Source organism: Falco cherrug, chromosome 2 (assembly GCF_023634085.1).
Source record: "Falco cherrug isolate bFalChe1 chromosome 2, bFalChe1.pri, whole genome shotgun sequence".
Classification (NCBI taxonomy): domain Eukaryota; kingdom Metazoa; phylum Chordata; class Aves; order Falconiformes; family Falconidae; genus Falco; species Falco cherrug.
Window position 1 is genome coordinate 74,993,869 of NC_073698.1, and position 17,851 is coordinate 75,011,719.

At 42.3% G+C, this 17,851-nt stretch overlaps 1 protein-coding gene across 4 annotated transcripts in view; it reads left to right on the forward strand.

Moving 5' to 3' along the window:
- EVA1C (eva-1 homolog C) overlaps positions 1-17,851 on the forward strand; it is a 40,609-nt gene that overhangs the window by 14,584 nt on the left and 8,174 nt on the right. For 3 of the 4 annotated variants that reach the window (XM_055702486.1, XM_027804387.2, XM_027804384.2), the window contains exons 2-4: positions 839-1,035; positions 4,453-4,576; positions 7,623-7,775. In XM_055702486.1, coding sequence (XP_055558461.1) covers positions 839-1,035; positions 4,453-4,576; positions 7,623-7,775 — 474 coding nt within the window. The remainder of the gene's footprint in view (positions 1-838; positions 1,036-4,452; positions 4,577-7,622; positions 7,776-17,851) is intronic. The other variant, XM_055702487.1, reaches the window with a different exon arrangement.

Consider the following 17,851-nt stretch of genomic DNA (forward strand, 5'->3'; position numbering starts at 1 on the left):
TGTTTCCATTAAAGTATTCTGCAGAACAGAGAGCAGGGCAGTAGGAGATTCAGTTTATAAATATTTGTGGTGATAACAGAAATCTTGGCTTAAGAGACAATACAGGATGAAATACAAATTAGAAAACCAGCTGTCATTAGTTCTGCTGATCATGGACTTACTTATTAGAAGATGCAAACAGATGGTACAGGTGGACAGCTGCATACAGATCCTACCTCTCCCTGTAGCACTGCCAAACTCTTCAGCAAATATAGATTTTTATGCATCTTACTCCTGAGTTTCTGTCCTGCACCCATGGTGTCCAGCACTTATGGACCACCTTTCCTCTGTTATCCTAGCATCTGATTTGGTGATGCAGAGGGAATCACTTTTATTATCACCTTTGTGGAACACAACTGCCAAGGAGCCCTGAAGTACAAAGCATCACTGTAAGACAAGGTGTAAGGAGTACCTTAGCCAGCTGGAATGCAAGAATCTGGCCCGCAAAAATGAGTAATAGCCTTTCCGACTCCTACAAACACACCCTGGGATTGTTAGCAACCAGGACTGGCGGGGGCCTGAGCCTGTTTATTGTCTGTGAAATGACATCTCCGACATAGTGCCGCTGCTGGAGTGCTAGCAGGGCTCTGACTCACTGCCACGCGACCTCTTGTTTTCCAGACCTGAGCATTACTAGCACATAAAGGTTCACCCATTCACAGAACCATGCAGTATGGCAGCAGGCCATGCGTATAACCTTGACTACAATGCCCTTTCCAGAGACTGATTGTGGTTTTCTTATTATCTAACAAGCTTGTCATTTCCTGTACTAGTTGTAACAGAGCTGAATATTTTCTAGGTTACCTAACCAAACTTCTGCAAAATCATACTGCCTATGCCTGCGATGGGGAACATTTGAGTCTGCACTGTCCTCGGCATTCAACTATAAGTGTTCAGTCAGCATTTTACGGGCAAGACTACCACATGTGTAGTACTCAGGAGCCTGAAACCAAGATGGCAGAACCCGTAAACTGTGTGGCACCCACTTCTTTGCAGGTATCGCACGTTGTAAAGGTTCTTAATGCACAAGAATGTTTTTGACAGTTTCCATGTGGTGAGCTATGCTGTGTGAAAATGGCAAGTGTCCACAACATTGAATGAAATTACATCCTGTCTGTGTCTGTTTACTATCAAAAGTATTACAGCTGAAACAATTTGTTTGGCCAGCAGGGTATTGCCATAGGATTGTAAAAGCTTTGTAGGTTGCCTTCTGTTTTGATGAGAATGGGGTTTCCAAAGCAAGGCTCAAAGTTCCCTACAGTAATCAATTCCCTTCTAATCAAGGGCAGGTCGTGACTGAGCAGACCAGTCTTAATCCATCACACAAGCCTTCTGTGTTCCCAGGAGAGGATGCAAACATTGGAAAGAGCTGGGTTACAAATCCACTGAATAAGATGGCATTCTGGCTGACATTTGGCTTGTTCCATGACTATCTTCACTCACTGAAAAGGCACCATGACAGCTAAACAGCAGATCCTAAGCACTCCTGCAGATATCTGCGTTTCTGCAAATATGTGATTTGTATCAGTAATATCTACAGTTTGTTTGCTGAGCCCACTTAAATATAGCTTTAAATGATTTATACTTCATGAATTATTACTTTCTGCTGTGAAGACTTTTTAAACAAGTCTTAGAAGGTCTGACTTACGCTGCTGTCAACGGCTTGTTTCATCATAGTGAAAATGCCCAGTGTTAGGCCAAATTCAGTAAATCGTTGCAAAAATGAGTGGTCAGTGGAATCTGAACACATTCTGTTGGTGAAGGTATTGTAAATGCCCTAGAAGCTTTGATGAAGGTTGCAGCATTTGTGCTTGCAGCCGACGCATTGCTTCTTGACAACAGGGAATGTCTGTTCCCACCACTAGTGAATTGAAGAGTTTTACGGAGTAGTCCAGCAGTAATATCCTCTATCCAGAAACAGTATTAAGGCAGTTTTATAACTGTGGCTTGCCCATGTTGTACTGCAACTTCTGAAGACATTCCAGACATGACCTGGGGGCCATGTGAAAGTACATTTCTCCACCAAAACCACTAGGCCAGATGCATCCTTGATGTCATTTTACTGACTACAGCAAAGTGACACCAATGACTATTTTGGGCTTGTGAGTACCCTTGTGAGGTCTCCATGGGCAGTTTCACCCTGGAATATAATAAACACACGGATGGGATAATATAATCATCATTCAGGCGCTGTCACTGATCAAAGGCATGAAAGCATTTTGACAAGGCCACGAACATGAGATACACAAAATGCTCTGCATCTCAGGGAGTTTCGTTTCTGTCAAGGAGAAGAGATACATCCTGTAAACTGATTTCTTAGAAAAGAGCACCAGTGATCTCATCCCTCCTCCCCTTCCCTTTGGAACCGCATCTGCAGTCTGCATAATTGGGCATGATGCTACCCTGCAGCCAGGAGGAAGCATAACAGGCATTTTTTACAGTGACCTCTTATTAAAAGGATTACTGCAAAGTTAAATCTGTCTCAAGGTATTAACAGCCCAGTGCTATCTCATTATGAGTATTATTATTTACTTTTGTGGTTATATGCTTTTGCACAGCAACCTGATAGGAAATGCAACTGCTATTTGCAGTAAGTGGGAGAAAACACAAACAGATGCACAGGAGATGATTCAGCTCAGGTGCAAACAGAAGGTGACTCAATAGGGGACAGCTATCTCCACTTACTAAGGACATAACTATTTCATTGGCCTGTTCCAGAACCATCCCAATTACAGAGGAGCTATTTGTTTGACTTGCAGCTCTGTAAGAGATGAATTGACTGATAAAATTAAGTCTGCTATGCTCTTCCTTCCTTTTTAAACTCTTTAGAGTGCACTTAACGGTCAAAAAGTGTTGGATGCAAGTCCTCTTCTACCAACAAGAACAAAAAGACAAGATTGTTATAGGATCACTGCAATGCTCTGCCAATGTGTATCATTTCTGCTTGGGAGGGATGGCTTCCAGGGATGACAGGAGAGATTCAGCCACTGCCAACTCTCTCAGTCTGGAAACAAGAATGCAGCTTCTGCTATCACAGTGGTGAATTTGTGATTTGGCCTCTTGGTATGACTGAGACCCCTTCTGGTGAGAAGCAAGGCAAAAGTTCCCATAGATTTTGTGGGAGTACCTAAAACTATCAGAGAATGGTATCTTACAGTTACTCCTGTTAAGAGTGGGGTGACCTAGGGACAACACCTTCCTTATCGCAGCCTGCTGTGATTTTAAACATCAATAATCCTGAGCACAACACCACAGACTACCTGAAAATGGTGGATAGAAAGCCCTCTCTAAAGCAGGCTTTGAAGGTGAATAAGAATTTCCTGAGTACACTGCTGCATTTAAACTGGTTTTTTTTAGGTGCTTTGGCTTCTGACTATTTTAAAAACTAGACTGAGACTCATCTTGGGCAATGTCTTCCTATTTTCTATCACTACAGCTCCAAAACCACTGATGAAGTGGGAACACTAATGTGAGCACTAGGAGTACTCGGTTCTTTTGCTGGACTTGGAGTGGGCCTGCATGACCCTGTGCATATAATGCTGCTGACCTTTTTATAGTCCTTCTCTGTTGCCACTCGTAGTGAAAAAGCACAGTAAGAACCATGGTATATTTCTGGGCCAAAAAACCTGGGGTAGATACAGCCTTAGAAGAGCATTAAAAAAAATAATATACAAGCAGGCTTAGGATAGACGGGCACATCTCTGCTATCCAATCAAAGCAATTCGGAAATTTGTTCAAGTGGCAAGTCAAGTAAATATCTGATAATGTGTGTAACTGCAAGCAAGAAGTGCCCCTCACATAAGGTCCTTCATATGGTTTAAAGCTAGAGTTGTGCTTAAGTATCACTCAGCACACCAAGTCATTAGTTAGAACTTCAAGTGAAGATATTACAGAGCATGATCAGGTAAACTTAAGTAGATCAAGATGAAATGGTTAAAAAGATCTTTTTGAGTTGCCATGCTTCACCTGGACCTTGCACTCCCATAAATGCTATCAGGAATGTGCGAGAGCCTCAGGCTCAGCAGTGAAGAGACTGGGGGCTGAGCATGTTCCCACTTGCTCTGGGCTCTGCAGAGTCCCAAGCACCACAGAGGCTGTGGTGGCACACAGTGAAATCTGGCAGACCTGCTAGGGGCAGAGGGAAGAGTGACAAGCAACAGCAGATTGGTAACATCCTAAGTTGCCATGGGCATCGCTGTGATTAATGTGTTCCCATAAACTTGGCCGTGACTCAGAGTCCAGTAGATATGTGGCCTAAATCCAATGATACAAATGTTTCTTACATGTTTATAGCCAAAAAGTTGTGAAGGAATGATTTCTCTCCTGTATAGAACAAAGTACAACTAAGTGTTCTCATTGCTGTTTAGCTTCATACCTTGTTTTCAAGCCTATCCTTTTTGCCCATTGTTCTAGAAAGTACTGGATGAATGCCAAAACCTGAGATCCTGCCAACTCCTTGTCAATAGTCGGGTTTTTGGACCTGATCTGTGTCCAGGGACCACTAAATTCCTCCTTGTCTCCTTTAAATGCAAACCTAGTAAGTAATCCACATCAGGCAAATGTGGTTTTGTTTGTGTTTTGTTGTTTGTTTTGGTTAAAATGCAATTGCACAAGGTTTTGCATAAATCCATGTGAAGTTTTGAGACTCACATTAATAGCAAATTGTTTTTTTCTACTTTACCTTAGCTCTCCATTGTGTTCGCAACCTCAATATGCTTGCTGCCAATTTAATGAGCAGTGTAGTTTGGCAGTCAGATGTCAGACATCAGACTAGAAAGGAAAAATGTTTTGGAAAATATTTTTAAAGAGATGGCAATGATAATGTCATATTAGAAAGACAGAGCTGAACAGCAAAAACAGATGCTTGGGCTAAGGATCCAACTGATGAAGAAGATACTATAATAAGAAATACGCAAAAATGCTCGAGGAGGTGGGACCAAAGCTTTCAAAGATTCTCTGTTACTACCTGCTATTTATAGAATAGTGGCTGGAAGATACATATGCATGGCTAACTTTGTTACAGAATCTCATTGTAGAGTCACCTGTGTTCCATGCAGGTAATTGATGTTGATATGTAAAGGGACAAATCCTGCCTCAAAGAGAATGCGCTTTGTAAATGTGAGAAAAGTGTAAGAAAGATTAAGTCAATCATCATGAAGTTTCATTTATTGGTTTTTTTAATTGTTTTTCTTGTTGCTATTGTATATGAGAACAAGCCCTGGTAGCCCGGGGGCTCAGCTTTTTTTGGCAGCTAATCCCCAGTGTGGCTGAAATGGGTCCCAAAGAAAATAGTTGAGTGATGATTTATGGTTAGGTTCCGCAGCCAACTCAGAAATACCATCCCACAACTAAAGGAGAAAGCACAAAAGGGATTGTCTTTAATCAGACCATTAAGATAGACATAATTGGTGGAATAGGAACAGGGGTGGCAAGCAAGCTGGAAGGCCAATTTATGCAGAGTATTGAAGTCAAGAGCAGAGATACGGAATGGAGTAGGCAGATGTTACCTTTGGCAAAGCACTGACACAAGAACTCCCAAGGAGATTTAGTGGGCCAATCATCAGGAGAAAAAAATACCAGAAATTTAAAATTAAATTCTAAAAAAATTTAATGATTTTTAAATTATCTGGTTTATTAATAGTTAAAATTTTTCTTTACATATTTAAATTACTGCATTATTAATAGTAGATTGAATTGTTATCATAGCTGTGTTTGTGTCAGTAGAAATTTCTTTTTACTAATCAAAAGTCAATTGGGATCCTGTTTGTTACATTCAAAAGCTACTTGTTATTCCCACTGGAAATGAGCTACTGTGAATATATAATATTCTCTGTGATCAGAATTTTACAAAAGCTGGTCAAAACTGCATTTAACAGCAAGGGCTGCCTTCAGAATTGAGGAATAGTCCAGTTTCAGTGCAAATTACATGATCTCATGTGACAGGAAATTTGTATTTATAGGTAAGATATCAATATTGTTAGGCTTGACTGTGGAAAACATCCTTACTCAAGAAATCACTTGAGCATAACTTCAAGTATATTTTACGCTCTCCTTGCTTTCAAGTGGGCACTTAAGCAATTGCCTGAATCCTTTAGTTTTTCATCTATTCAGAAATATTGTTGCTGTATCTCTGCAGAAGTCTCTGTTGTATTCTTACCCTTGTCTTATAGCACTTGTGGGTTTGTTTCTGTTGTCTGTACTTCCTTAGCTCCTCCAGCAACCATGGAACACGGCTGTACAGACACAGAGCCCAGCTTTAGGTTGTCAGCCCTTGGATCAGAGGCTCTGTTTTCTTGGCATGATCCTTATGGGTGTACTGTATGGCAGGTGCTTCTGCAGAAGTAACAATCTGCAGCAGGTGAACTGTTTTTTTTAAAAATTACTCCTTTTAAACTTAAACTTGTGACTGCTGAGGAGCTCAAATGGAAGAAACTGGACTATTACCAAGAACATTAACCCTTTTTTTTAAATCTGTTCTAAGTGAAACAATAATGTTTTCTTTATTGAATAGATAAGTTTTTCTCTCTCCAGTTCCCCTAGCACCAACACCCACACTCCACTCACAGGGATACCACTCCATAACAATAAGGTTTCCCTTTTCTCCTGCTCAGCTCAGGAACCTCCTTTTCCTGTTTTTACATTTTTAAAGGACAAAATCTGGAGCAGAATAAACTCTTCTGCCTGGCCTTATCTGCAGTAAAAAAATTTGCCACCATACCTAGACCAGGAAGATTTGGGCGGTAAAATGGTGCAAGCAGAGCAGCTGCTTAGGCCAGCAAGGGACCTCCTTGGCCAGATGGCAGATTTTAACCAGTTCCCTAGGAGGGATAAGCCATGCTGTCTGGAGGATGGTCTCACTGGCTTCCCTACCTCTGTGCTGAGAGTGCTGCCAGTGTGCCTGTGCCAGATGAGAAAGGGAGAGGGTGTATTTTTCTCAGGCTCCTGATTCACATTGCTTTGTCAGCAAGACTTTCAAATGAGTCTATGCTAGATAGTCACACCCAGGGAAAACCACTGACCTTGGTGGAGCCATGCAAATACAGCTGAGAACACTGGCTGGCTCAGGATACTTAGCCCATCCCCATGCCTTTGTGCCTCCCATTCTTCAGCAGTCACTCGGTGTATGCAGTGGCACTGGGTGATGCCAGCCATGCCCATGATTGATGAATGGTCAGAGGCTCTCAGCACTCAGACGAGCATCTGAAGTAGGCGTAGAATGCAACATTGTCCTGGGAGAGACAAAAGGAAAAGACAAGGCTTCTCCTACTGAGCAGTGGTGGAAAGCAAGCCAGGAAATGAGGCAGGAAGGGGGGAGGCTGTTCCAGTGGGAGAGGAGATTGGCAAAAGTTAACTTTTTGATTCCTTTCAAAAAGGAGCTGGAGGCTTTAGATAGTCATATGGAAGCAATTCAGCTGGAGGAAACACTCCACTTTGCTATTTGCTTTGTCTCTGGTTGTAACAGTGCCACATGTCACTTGCAACAGGACTTGCAGAAAAGCTGTTATCATGCTGCTATTTGCTGTTAACAGTCCAGTAGAGTAAATTGCCTCATGCTACCATATTGTTATTTGTTTTTATTTTAGCTGAATACAAAACCAAATCAGCATGTGAAAACCAGGAACTGAAACTCCACTGTCAGGAGTCCAAGTTCCTTATCATCTACTCTGCCACCTATGGCAGATGGGCACATGAGGAGAACATCTGCTCGACAGAAGTGGAGCGCGTCCCTCCCTTTGGTATGTTTTTACACTGTTGATAGACCTTCTCCAAGCAGGTGCACAGGATCGATGGGAAGTAAATGGGGAGAAAACATCAGGTGCAAGAGCAATGGCATTTTGAAAGCACCAGTGCTTGAAATAGAGGAAAGTTTATTTCTAAAACTTAAATAAATTGCCCAGTATGAGGGAGAAATGTAGAGTAAGAAATGCAGCAAAGTAATAAACTTTCATACAGTTCATCAGTCCTTAGTATGCTTAACATAAAAAACCATTTCTGTTGGCTGTCTTGAACTTAGGCGATGTATACTAAATGTCAGCTGTGTGCCTCTCTTCTTTTTCCAACTTCTGACAAGGATTAGGCAACCCGAGTGTCATGACACTTTGTTTTACTGTTACCTTCTTCTCTTGCCCCTGTTTTCTGCGAGCTCTTCCTTGCCTTAAATGCAGGCTGTAAGGATAGGGTCCATAGGTCAGGATCCATTGTTTTACATGCTGTTGTATGACCAGACTCCAAGACTGAGGTAGTATACTAGAAAATTAAATATGCCTGGGACTTCTCTCGGGCACCAAGTCCAGAAGGCAGGAACATCCTATGTGTGCAGTACTAAACTCACCCTCCAAAGCAGGATGACTGCATGCAAATTGCTTCTTGTGGCTGCTCCCCGGCCTGTGCTAGCTCCTCAGCTGTGATGGGGAGTTGCTGAGAGGATGCTGTTGGCCCATGCCAGATGGGTGCAGGGACCACACATATGAGTGGAGCACTGCACTGCAGTGCCAGAAACATGCCCTCTCACTGCTGATTTACTAGTACAGGTGCATCCATGTACATATATATATATAATTAATATATAAACAATATATTACTTTTTCTATAAGATTGATATTCCTTTTTTCAGACTGTGAATGCTTTCAGGCACAGATCATTCCTTTTTGAATAGGAAAAAGAACCCAAAACATTGTAAGTAGTTTTATGGTCTACATCGATAACCAGTCATTGACTTCACTGTTACAGACTCAGCTGGTGTATGATTAATGACTTACGACTCACATTTTATCACTAAATCGCTAAAATTATAGTAGTATGTGGTTGTGAGGGTGCTTGATGCTTGTGTGAATAATGTGTTCAGTGGGTGACACTGAAGGTGTGAAGGTAAATTTTCAGGCCATGGAGAAGGCCAGCACAAGATACGTGTGCTGTTGAAGTCCCTCGGTACCACGCAGGGAAGGACTTCTAGAGCTGATGTGCCAGCCCCGTGCAAAGGCTGAACTTTACTAAGAAACATGCTGCAAGTGTAATCTATGAGAAACATCTCTGAACATCAGGAAGAGATCAATAACTAGCCTTAAAAGCCATTTGTCTGCAAGCCAATGTTTCTATTTAGTGATAGAGATTTTATTGAAAATGTATTGGCTGAAAATCGTAATCTGTTCTTAGACAAGAATCTGTTTTAAATTGCCAGGTGTATGTTTCACACTGGCTATCTTGTGTGGTCCTTCACACAGACTTGCGCCTATCTGTTCTGTGGAGGAAACAATTTAGCATATTTCTGCCTATCTGTTCTAAGGAGGAAACATTTTAACGGGTTTCTGACAGAGCTATATACCCTTCATGAGGGTGGTGGTAGTGTATGACACAAGGCAGAGCAGGGATAGCTAAATTGATTGAGAAGAGCTGCCATCATACTTCTTGCACTTCATTCACCCCTGGAGATCACTCACTTGTCTCTAATGTCAGCACTTACAGTTCATAGTAGAATACTGCAAACCCTTCCAACTGGATGAAGTTTCCCAGTATAAATAGAAAAAGAATTTGCAACAGTATCAAACTCTCTGCTGTGGCCTCTGCACACCAGCACCTCTGGAGCAACACCCTGTCTGGTGTGGGTTTTGTTTTCTATAAAGCAACCTAAAACTGTGGTAATAGGAGAGAGCATAAAACCTGAGACAAACACAAGGTAGATCTACAGAAGGCAGATCCTTGTATAGATTTCCTGTTACTTAATTAAAGTGCTTGGCCTCTTCCTGCCTGGTACAAGTAACCCTCTGCAGTGAGTATAATTTTCAAAAGCATCTATGTGGCTTGGGAGTACACGTTCAGTTACCACAAAAGACTTAGCATTTAGGAGCCAAATCCAATTGACTCCAGATCTGTGCATCTCAAGCTTAAATCTTATTCATGTGGTTATTTAGGCACACACAGATGTGAGTGGGTGCATGGTTAGACTTTTTAAATGTCTGTGTACCTTTCTGTCAGGGAGCAATGGTAATTTGAATGTCAATGTGATTTTAACGATTTGCGACAATTTGGAAAACTTAGTTCCACTGCTCTTCATTCCTGAATTGAGAGCACACATACTTGTGTATGTTTGCACCAAAAGCTAAATCTGCTTCAGCACACATCCATTGTGGTTTCTACCCATGTTTGCGCATCTCAGCCTAAAGGCAGTGCTTAAGCCTTTCTGTTTCTTTCACTGCATCACAGGGAAACTGTGAGGTGTTTTTTTGTACCGTGCAGAAGAGAAGTCATCTGTAGGTCCTAATGACAAGTATAGGAATCCTCTGTTGAGCTCAAGAGTTTTACATCTATCTATACTTCATATGGTCCTGCTAGGAGTACTGGGTATTGAATTAATTAGATACTTCTCTGGAGCTTGGTGACATCATGTTACATGTAATATAGCTGATAAGCAATTAATGAGAAACAGCAGCTTTGAACTGAGACAGATGTATTCCTAACTATCACTTTTCTGTGAAGAGTCTTATGAAATCAGCTGGCAGATTTTCAGAGCTCTGCTTCAAAGGGGACACAGGAAGATGTAATATTTCCTTAGCATAAAGTCTCTTCCCTGTACAGGAAATAGAATATATAAATCCATCTCTGGTATTTGTGATATCTGTGTGGCCTTGGAGCACTTGTAGGATCCTGAGGCTCAGCTCAACATTTAGCATGACTGCCTCCTCTTGGAACTAGTTTTCTGAGCCAGTTTAATAATGTAAGTTAGGTGCCATTTTCCATACAAAGGTGGAAGAAGAGCAGTGGCATCATGGTGTCATGCCTGCTAGATAAAGCCTTTACAGTAGAGTTGTCCTCTGGTCGGGTTAAGTCTTGCTTATCCTAGGCAATGGAACGGCTTTAGCACGAGACAAAGCTAACTGAAAAGCCCACACAGGATGGGTTATGAGGAAACATACATTCAAGTCCTTGTTCTGATTCAGATAGAGAAGATTTGAGTCAGGGTAAAGATTTGAACTACTGAGTACAAGAAGCTCTCTAATGTGTACCATAGCTATACAGCACTACTTCAGTCCCAAGACTGATACCTAATTATATGTGTGACTTGCACCTTTCATTTCAGAATGTTTCTTGCTTTTCTTAAAAATGAGCAGAAACAAAAAGCTGCATTTAGAACAACTCATCTTGCTCATTGCAGCTTGGGGGAGTGGGAGGATTTGTCAAAGAATGTGAAACTTCCATGTAAGATAGCTATAAAACATGTTTCCTGCTTTTTATCACTTTCAGCTTCCAAGTGAAATGTAGTATTTTTACATGTCTCAGTTCTTGTTCACTGACTTGTCGTGAGGGCTGTTCATTCCAATGAGCGGTCACCGTTGCCCACTTCAAGGAACAGTGTGTAAAATCTTGTCTCCAGGCATTTTAGGATATTTTGCCTTCAGGAAAAGTTTCTTCTGCAAAGTAAGCTCCTACCATAAGTGACAGAGTTAATTGAAGCACAGGGAATTATTTCCATTATAAGATCTCTGGATCATTGCAGGAAAATAAAAAAAACTCCAAGCAGTGTCCTGCTTCTGCAGCTGTTCAAATGACTGGCACTGTTAGGATTGTACAGAATTTACAGAAGGTAACCTCCCTGTTTTACTAAGATTATCAAAAACATCCCAAGAAAACTAAAACTTTTTTTGGGTACGGTTTTGTAGCAGATGGTTCTGCTTAGAGGAATCTGTTGTGCCCAGCACCAAAGCAGGAAACCGTAGCAGTTTGTTGCTGTTTCAGTTGTTGCCTATTCTGGCATATTCTCTATATTTGTACTAACATGTGTGTGAGGAAAGAGGAAAACTTACTGCCCAAACAGGTTACCATAGAGAATACAAGGAAGATTCAGGTCAGCAAACACTTCTCAGGTAGTAAATTACTCTTGTTAATACATGAAAGTACTTGAAAGAAGGCTTGGTAGTGGGTTGCGTCTAGCTGCAACTTGCAAGCTAGAACACTAAAATGTCCTTCCCAGAAATTTCACCTGGATATGCACTGGCTGGCCAGATGTGCATTCCCCTGAGCACTAATGACCAGCAGAGCCCTGAATTGCATGTCTTCATTGCTGGAAGGTAGGGTCCTTTTCAGCATAGCCCTCTCTTTCACCTGTTCCCACTTTTGGGAGGCTGAGAGAAGTGGAGAATTCAGGCACTCTCATCACAGTTTGCACCGGCATGACATGCCCTGGGGCTGGGTTTTGTCCTAATCTCCTCCCAGTGGAATGGCATTCAGCTAAGAAGAAAGGATGTTAGCAAAGCACATAGATTTCCAAAATCCTTTAGGTTCCTTCCAGCCCAACAAGGCGTCATGATTTTGTTGTGTAACAGCATTTTGTGCTACTGTGATTCCTTTTCTTTTCTTTTCTTTTTTTTTTAATCAATATTGTGGATAATTCAGAGGTCTTACATCTATTACTCACTGAGAGTGACTGAAAAGCTTTTGGTTGCTTTCTCTTACTAAGAGATGTAGTATACTCATAGTGTGAGCCAGTCCTGTGTGTAAGTCTCTTGAGAGCAGATGTAAGTGATGTAAAGGTACAGGTGGCTATAGGTAGATCTGGAAATGCTTACACACTCAAGTTATTAGGTTCGTGCTAGCTATAGACTTCTAGGTGCCATAAAACACTAACCATGTATGTTGGCCAAAATTTAGGAAATGCTGGATATTGAAGCACAGACACTTCAAAGACCACTTAGTCAATACCAGGAACACTTGAGCCCAATCCTCTGCTGTGGGAAGAAGAAAGCTTGTAGCTCTGAGCTTGTACAGAGAAGGTGATTAAGTCCTTTCTACACTGCAGGTGTCACTGTTTGAAGGCCTGGGTATGCCCTTCCATTCCTGAGCATCATCTGTTTAGCATATATTTACTAGGTAACTGGGTCAAACACAGGCCCTGTAGGCAGTTGTGCAAGTGGCAGGCTCCTGAATGGAGGAAACTTGAGGCTGCAGAACAGTTATTTTATTAACACAGGATAGGACCTCATACAGGGACACCATGAAAGAGCAAATGTGCTCCGGCTGTGAAGGCAGGGGGATGGTTTGAGCAGGGCAGATGCAGCGGCAGTGTTCTGTAGCAGGACCAGGGCTCAAGCTTGTGAGGTAGGTTCATGTCTCCCTTTGCAGCTTCTGCCACTAGTGCCTTGCGACTTTGGGTGTGGGAGACAACAGTCAACTGAATTTTATGGGTACAAAAGTAAGGATAAAATTGTTGGATTTTGCTTCCACTGCAAAACTGCAGAGTCAACTCTGTGTCAACTCAGAGTCAACTGCCTCTGGTTGCAGATATGATAGGAAAAGTTCCTTGTCCATGTCAGCCTGAGAAAACTGCGAAGCTTAGCAGGTGTTTTGGGCCCCAAAAAGTGCCAGTAAGAGCTATTGCAACCTCTGCCCCAACAAATCTTGTCAAGACAAAGCTCCCTAGAAAGAGAACGTGTTTAAAGCAGTGGCAGGATGAGAAGCAAATGTTTGAAGGGAAGAAGCGAGCAGCCACCGTTTTTAGAGTCCAGTTAACTTTCTGCTGAGATGAACAGGCAAAGTCACATTTGGCTGAGCAGATGTTTGAAGTTTGCTTCAACCATACTCAGACACACATCACTTCATCCATTAATGTTTTCTTACCTAGGAATACAGGGGGGTTCTGGTGTATAATTTTTTCTAGCTTAGATTTTTGAACTGTTTGGAAAAGTACCGTTGGCACTCAAGTCTAAAAAATAAGCCTAAGAACTCCTGTCCTGCTTGTGTACATGCAGGTACATGTGTACCCAAATGGTGCAAAACAAAGCAATGAGCATTCAAGCAGAGGGAATCTGGTTCCTGCTGCTGCCAGCCAGCATGGGGTTCCACTTGTCTCTTGCCCTCTGTATTTGTGCTGGCAGATGAATCCCCTGCTCTGTGCATATGCATGTGCAAGAAGGAGAGAAAGACCAGGTTGGTTTGGTTTGGTTTGGGTTTTTTTTGTCCAAAATACATACAAACTGAATTCTGAACTCAAGAGACGCTAGTAAATAAAACCAAGCAATGGGCTAATCTCATGCAGGCTTACAAGGGCATCGCAACAAGCACTGCAGAGGGAGAGAGAGGGTGCAGCTTTTCAGAAAGCCCGGGTGCTGTCTTCACTTCCAAGGAATGGCTTGTGCTAGCAGTGAGTAGTATTTTTAGTGTATCATACTGCCTTGTTTACTGACAATACTTGGACCCGGAATATAAAGGTATCAGCAACACTTTCAGTAAGTCCTGCTGATCATATTGTGTGTTTTTGCTAGAATCAGCGGTTCAAATGACCCTTTTCTGATGCATAGGCTGGACCCTGTGTGCCATGCTCTTGCATAAATTACCATGCTATTATGGTAACTTTGTTTAGGAATCTGCAGCCTTAGCTTGCTCAGAATGCCATAGTTTCCCCTTGTCAGTTCTTATCCCCAGAGCTGATAATATGGGCTCCACAAAGCACAAGCCATCCCGATTTGGTAGTGTGAAATCTTTGCTTTCAGTTGATTTTAAAAGCAAGCTCCTTATTCTTTTGCAGGGAGGCACAGCCCAGAAAGCGTAAAGCAGTGTAAGCCAGCAGCTTGGGATGAAAGCAAGAAGCAACTGGGCTCCGGTATTGGAGTGACAAATTGTGAAGGGGTTTTTTTTTTGGGTGCCCTGGTCCTTCACCAGCATGTTACTTTTCATGTCATGCGGATCTACATTTGAGACACATCCCCTTACCCACCACATTCTTGAGGCTCACCCTGTGCATAGTGATGTGGGAGAAGACGGCAATTAGTAACGTTTGGAGAGGATGTGACAGGATGCTATTGCCAGAGCTTGGCACAAGATGCTCAGGACGGCTCTGGCTGCTCCATCACCTGCAGGTCTTGGGTGGCAGGGTGGAAAGAAAGGGAGGGAAAGCTCCTCTTGTCTGAATTGAGAGAAGCTTTAAGAAACCAGAAGACAAATTGCTTCTCATTAAAGCCTGCATGATTTATGGCATATCATTTGCATGCCAAAACTTTCCTAAACAAAGCTAATCAGGCAGCTGAAAGCCTTTCCTCCAGAAACAAGGCTCTCTACTCCTAACTGTTAAATAGTTGCAGTCAGATTTGATAGTTTATTACTGCATTAAGAACCTCTTCTTGACACCCGTATCTCCATGCCATCCATGTAAGTGTCTGTTTCAAAAGATCCACCGAGAGTCTTGGTGTGTAACAGGCAACTTTGGGAGAAAGGCATGAAGAATGAGTGTTTTCCCAGTCACACATTGCTGCCTTTTCTGCTGGATGCCACCAGCCTTCTAGCATGCTGGGAACGTGCCTTTCAAAAGGCAGTTGATGTTAAACGTATGGTACCAATTTAGCAAGCCCCAGGAACATGTGTGTAGCTCAGACGTTACTTAGACAATCAGAAAGAAGGCATATTGCATATTTATGTTCATCTCCTGATCGGTGATTTCTTTGGGACCGTTCAGTGGGACCATTCACTCATTTACTCAAAACGCGGCACTGACTGAATCCTCTCCTTGTTCAGGTACTGCAATAAGGTACCATAAGGACCAGAAGGAGGATAAGTTATTCCTAGCGCCAGCTCTGCGTTGCTGTAGCTGGATTGCTGTTAGACCCCAAGCAAGTCTGGATGCAACTAGCTTCAGCATCCCCTGAGCACACACAGATTCCTCTGACTTCAGTGTAGACACACTTCTGTAATGTCTGCTTGTGGGAGATTGTACAGATGAAGTTGCAGACATTGAAAAAGTGGCCTTCGGTACAAAATACACAGAATTCTTCCAAGCTGAAATCATTGCTCAGCTGGCATTGTAGCTGCTGGAAGAGCTAGTGGGGAGATAGCAAGGACACATATAATCCAGAGAGAAAAAAACTGAACATTTTTTGACTGAATCACTAAAAGCCAAAATGTTGTTAGACCACAGGAAGCTGTTAAATAGGGGGGTTTTGTTATAGGCCTTTCCAGTTAACATCTGTGGTGTCCTGCAGAAGCAAGCCAGCCTTGGTTTGCATTTACTCACCTGTGACACCAGGCAAGCTTTGGGAAGTTCTCCAAAAACTCGCCTGCCAAGAGCCTGTAGGCATATGACGACTGATTCCTCAGGTAGAGGAGCCAAATCCAACATGAATATAGATGATAAAGAACTATTAACTTCTACAGAAACATGAACAAACATTTACCAAAGGCAAAATGAAACATGTACTCACCATATCACTGAATTTGTAGAAAACATCAGCACAACAGCTGAAATTTTGTAGAAACATAATTCAGTTGCTATATCGTTGTTGTGCTCCCAGTCCATTCATTTATGAATCATCTGGTAATTCGTCCTGATGATTCTTCAGGGTTTTTTGTACTTGCCAAAATAAGCTACTTGGCTGACTAAAATGTCCACCCAAATATATCTTTACTCATCTGAAATCACCAGGGAGGGAAACATCTGAATTACTTAATCAGAACTACCCAATGTTTTAGGTCAGCCTTCTCTGCCTGCCCAGCAGTCTCCCAAGACACACAGGCATGAGGACTTTAGGTCTCTGAAAACACAGAGGAAGAGTTGCTCTCCCAAAAATCCATGTCCAAAGGTAACCTGCAAGCCCTTTGGCAAACAGGTCAGCCCAATACCTCCCGATGAGCTTCACTCAAGTATATGACTTATGTAGTGCTTCTGTCAGGGGTTTAACTCTAAAAATCACAGATCTGCTCCATTTTCATATACTAAATGGCAGTCTTCCTTGTCAAGAACTCCAGTCTCAAGCCTCCTCTTTCTTTTCAAACAAGACCGATTTGGGGAACCTTTGGAGTCTTCGCAAGCACTGTTTCTCCTTCCGCTTAAGGGGCACAAATGAGCCTCAGCAGTTGGAAGGTGACCAGATGTCTTTATTACAGGAAGGAGGACTGTTTTAATGCCTAGAGAGGTATGTTTTTAGAGCTCTGGAGTGTCCCTGCCTTGGGAGACTAGAGTAAGAAATACCAATCATACACAGAAGGTCCTAAAATGCATGAGGTAACGCTGACTGGAAGCAGACAGCTTTAGAAAAGTATTACTCCAGACTTGTCATTTCTGCATAGTTTCTGTTTAGAAACCAAAACTAAGGGGTGCTTTTGCTTTGTGGTTTGGAGTTTAGCACATGTGGATACTGGGAATTTAATCACATCTATTCTTCCTTTTTTTAAAGCAGATCTTTGAAAGTTTGACACGTACACTTTCCCGCTCAAGTAATTTCAGCTTCAGAGTAAAATCATGCTAATCAAGTTTTATTGTTTTAGTAAGTGTGGTAGAAGGCCTATGTCTTGAACAAAGAAATCCCAAATCAAAGTGTAGATATTAGCAAGGCAAGTTTTCACACGTGGTGCATTCTTCTTGTTCTGCTCAGTCCACAGGGAGAGAGAGGTTCAGCAATGTGGACTCTCTTCACCTGCATAAAGTCGGGGGTGGGTTAGGCTGCTCTGAAAATGATGTGGGTTGCTTCATGTAATTAGGGCGTGAAGGACAGTGCAACGTAGATGCTGTTGAGGTTGCTTTAAGCATGCAAACTTGACTTGCAGCGGCGGCCTTACTAGAGCAGCCTGAAATTTGGTATGGGAAGCAGCCAGATGTTTTCCTGATTAAATATTGAGCCCATTTTGACCTCTTTGCCACGGCAGAATGGCTCCTACCAGTGACAGGCATAAGAAATCAAAAGCTACACCAAACTTCACTGTAGCCCTAGCTATTGCATCACACACAAATTGCTCTCACCTGGCTTGAACTGAAATTAGGCATCCAGTCAAATCATCCATCTCGATAGCCCAGGGACCTGCAAACAGCACTGAATCTCCCTTCATTTGCACACTC